General features: G+C 39.3%; 1 protein-coding gene across 3 annotated transcripts in view; it reads right to left on the bottom strand.

Moving 5' to 3' along the window:
• Positions 1-244: 244 nt before the first annotated feature.
• The window catches only part of TNFSF4 (tumor necrosis factor (ligand) superfamily, member 4), a 52,644-nt gene continuing 49,191 nt past the window's right edge, over positions 245-3,697 (bottom strand). For 2 of the 3 annotated variants that reach the window (XM_011962326.1, XM_011962328.1), the window contains exon 3: positions 245-3,392. In XM_011962326.1, coding sequence (XP_011817716.1) covers positions 3,043-3,392 — 350 coding nt within the window. In that variant the 3' untranslated portion in view covers positions 245-3,042. The remainder of the gene's footprint in view (positions 3,393-3,697) is intronic. The other variant, XM_011962327.1, reaches the window with a different exon arrangement.

Genomic DNA, 3,697 nt, shown 5'->3' on the forward strand with positions numbered 1-3,697 from the left:
AGAACTCTATTTAAATCAGTCTCTTGAACTATGAAAAGGGACTCTAAGGACTTCCAGTGAGCATCTTTTCAAAAACAAAGATGAGCTCTGCCACCTCAACCATCCCTCAGATGTGTCTCTGATGGCTAAAACTGGAGGCAAGTAGGAAACTGGAAAGCTTGTCCCATCCTCCCCTTTTCAGAGGCTGAGCTAATCAGAACATGGAGAAGAGAAGGATAAATGAACACTCCAACACACTAACCAGTAGTGAATTCTGAGATCTTTTATTTGTTTCCATGTAAATAGCAATATTACTATTAACTATATTATTAATATCAATATTAATACTCTCTGAGAGCCAGGAAAGCACTAAATACAAAATTATGGCTTAAAATAGGGGACCTGCCCAGTATACTTAAGAACAAATTATGATTTGGATCGGGATTGGAATCCCTTAAGCATTTTCTAAATAGAAAATCTCTAAGTAACAATTGATAACTGCTCTTGAAGGACTCACAAAGATGTCTGAGGGAAGATCTAAGCTTGTCCAGAAAAAAAATACATTCAACATAGTAAAGGAGAAGGTTACACTTCTTAACTCATAGCAACAAGAACACAGACATTTAATATGTGCATTCACAGCTAACACTGTAAGCATAAGATTCTAAACTGTTAGATATTTAACATTCCTCTCATTTAACAGAAAGAAAAGCAAGACCCAGAAATGCGAAATGACTTTCCCCAGATTACTTGGCTAGTTAGTGGCAAAGTCAAATTTAAAATTCTGATCTTGTGACTTTTCATTCAATTCTCTTTCCACAAAACTCTGCCATGTGTATAGAAGGGTAATTCTCCCTGTGAAGGACATGACTTAAAAGGACTGAGACACACAACACATATTTTTGATGGAAGGAAGGTAGAGTGAGGCTGGTGCATAGCAGAAATATCCCTGTGTGGTTGAAGAGGCCAGCATGGGAAGAGCCGGCCAGGTGCACCCAAAGGGAGTGAGCACCTATAAGAGGGGACCATGACATCAAGCACAAACAACGCACACAACAATTATATTTAGGCCTGGCATGTGCACTGCACATCCACGAGAAATACAGACAAAAATTCCAAACTTAAAAAATGAACCAGATATTTTCTTAAATATTACCTATAGTCATAAACATTTACTTTGTTGGATATAACTCACGGAGTAACTGCAATTTTGCGGAACACTGTCAATAACAGAAAGTGAACTACACACACACACACACACACACACACACACACACAATCTTCTGAGTAGTGAAGCCAGATATCACTGAATATCGGTCTCAGAAGGATTCTTGTAAATGTAAGTATTTAGCCCAGTGCCTGCTCCACAGTAGGCCCTCCATAAATATTTAGCTATGATTATCATTCTGTGAGTGCCCTGCCAGTCACTAACAACTTGATTCCTCTTACCTTACATACAATTTCTTCTATTTAGCATTGTATTTACCTTCCTTCATAACAGATTAAAATAGAGGGATGGGAATATAGTTGAAGATATACTTAAGAGGAAATAGAAAACAGGGGGAAAAAAAAATCCAACTGAGACCATTTAGTGTAAGGGCGAACAGCCCTCCACCTTTCTGGAGATTCCAGAGATGATTGTAGCACAGTACAAGTCCTTGATAACACAGAATCATCCACAAAGATTCTGTGATATGTTGTATCCTCTATTTAAAATGTCAGGGAAACATTTGCTACAATTTAAAAATATGTATCTCAAAAATTTATGTTTGTAAAAGTTTTGGCACAGAGAAGTTACAAATCATCTGGAAAGTTGACATGAAAAATCAGATTATCCACAGCGTCATAAGCATAACACATTATATCAAGTCAAGGGGACATTTCAACTAAACATAAGGGGATCCTATTCCATTGAAGCCCTGGCATTGGCTGATTATAGACCCTTCTAGTTTCAGTTATCAATGTGAGACTATATGTGGTCTATGGTATTTCTAGACAGAAATCATTATTTTTCACAAGGCACAACAACTTCTTAGTGCTATTTGACATCAAATTGAATTTGATAATAGGATCACCTCATTTCTTGAAACCAGCAATGTGTATGTGTGTAAAAGACATGGAGCTGAGTGTGTATCTCAGCATAGGCAGGAAGATGAGCATGTGTTGCTTTGCCTGTCTGTGGCAAAGAATGTGTTTTCCTCCCCAAACTATTAAAATCTGTACTGACTTTTACCCTGAGATGTCCAGTTCCCTGCTATCCTGTACAGTAAAGCTAACCCTTCACAATAAGTTAGCTCACTCTCCCTGCATAGAAGAAAATCTCTCTTAAGTCACTGATTAGATTCTTCACAGCATCACATCCCCGGACAGTTCTTTGAAGGGAAATTTCTATTAACTATGTTTGGAGACTGGGAAAGCAAAATGGTAAAGAAAAAAAGCTCGTGGTATTTCTTAGATGGCTCTCTTCAAGTCCTGATTTTTCACAAGCTGATTCTTCTTTTGAACCCCCAACAAACGAAAAAGTTTAAATTTAGGCAATATGCAAACTGAAACCAATTTAACCTTGGAGAGGCCACTTTGGCTTCCAGGGGTTGGTTCATACTACCTTTGGCAGATTCATAATACCACTCCTTCACTCCTTGCTCCTCTTCATTTTGATAATGCCACACACATGTCAAATTTCCAGCAAATGGTAGTCAGGTACCGTTTTCAGTGATATAAGTTTATTATGACAATTGCCTGACCAATAGAAACAATGCGTCTTGAAGAAGAGGCATCTATTTTTTCTTTCTCACAAAGGTGCCTAGTAGGCTCAAGGCAATCTTGGGGTGTGAGGGCTAGGCAATTTAGAAAATATAAGGATAAATAAGATTAAGTGGTATATAAAATAAGTTTTAAATATCCCTGAGGGGTGGGGGGCGGGAGGGCCGGGATCTGCTTCTTGTCACATCCCACGTGGCTGAGCTGGGAGGCTCCTTCACTTGCAATGAAGAATCCATGTCCTGTCCACCCCCAACTTGGTGTTCATGCTGGTGCCTGGTTTTAGACGTTGCCATCAGCCCCTCAGAGGACGCAGAATTCACCAGGATTTTGATGGATAAGAATCAGTTCTCCACCATTCACATGGAAGTCATCCAGGGAGGTATTGTCAGTGGTCACATTCAAGTAGACTTTGTCTTTGTAAGTCAGAGAAGCCACCATCAAGGAGTTGACAGACCTGACCTTCTTCAGTTGGAAGAGGGGCTCCTCATCCTTCTGGTAATGAAGGCTGATGTTGACTTCCTGGGAGAAGTAGCCCTTCAGGGAGATGAGATAAAACCCATCACAGTTGATGATAACTGAGTTGTTCTGCACCTTCATGATTTCATCCTCCTTTTGTGAAGTGAGGATGAAACCCTCCTCCTTCTTATATTCTAGGAAAGATAGGGGGAAAAAATGTTAATTAATTCCTAAGCATAGAATTGGGTAACAACCTTCTAGTACATCTGCAATCAGATGAAGAGAAAGTGATAGGGAGAGATTGTCAAAAATTAAAAGCAGTGAGCTGAAATCATGCCACTGCACTCCAGCTTGGGTAACAGAGTAAGACTGTGTCAGAAAGAGAGAAAGAGAGAAAGAAAAGAAAGAAGAAAGAAAGAAAGAAAGAAAGAAAGAAAGAAAGAGAGAGAGAGAGAGAGAGAGAGAGTCCAATGTTACTGGCCAGTAGGAAGCAAAGGTA

Source organism: Colobus angolensis, unplaced genomic scaffold, assembly GCF_000951035.1.
Source record: "Colobus angolensis palliatus isolate OR3802 unplaced genomic scaffold, Cang.pa_1.0 Scaffold59, whole genome shotgun sequence".
Classification (NCBI taxonomy): Eukaryota; Metazoa; Chordata; class Mammalia; order Primates; family Cercopithecidae; genus Colobus; species Colobus angolensis.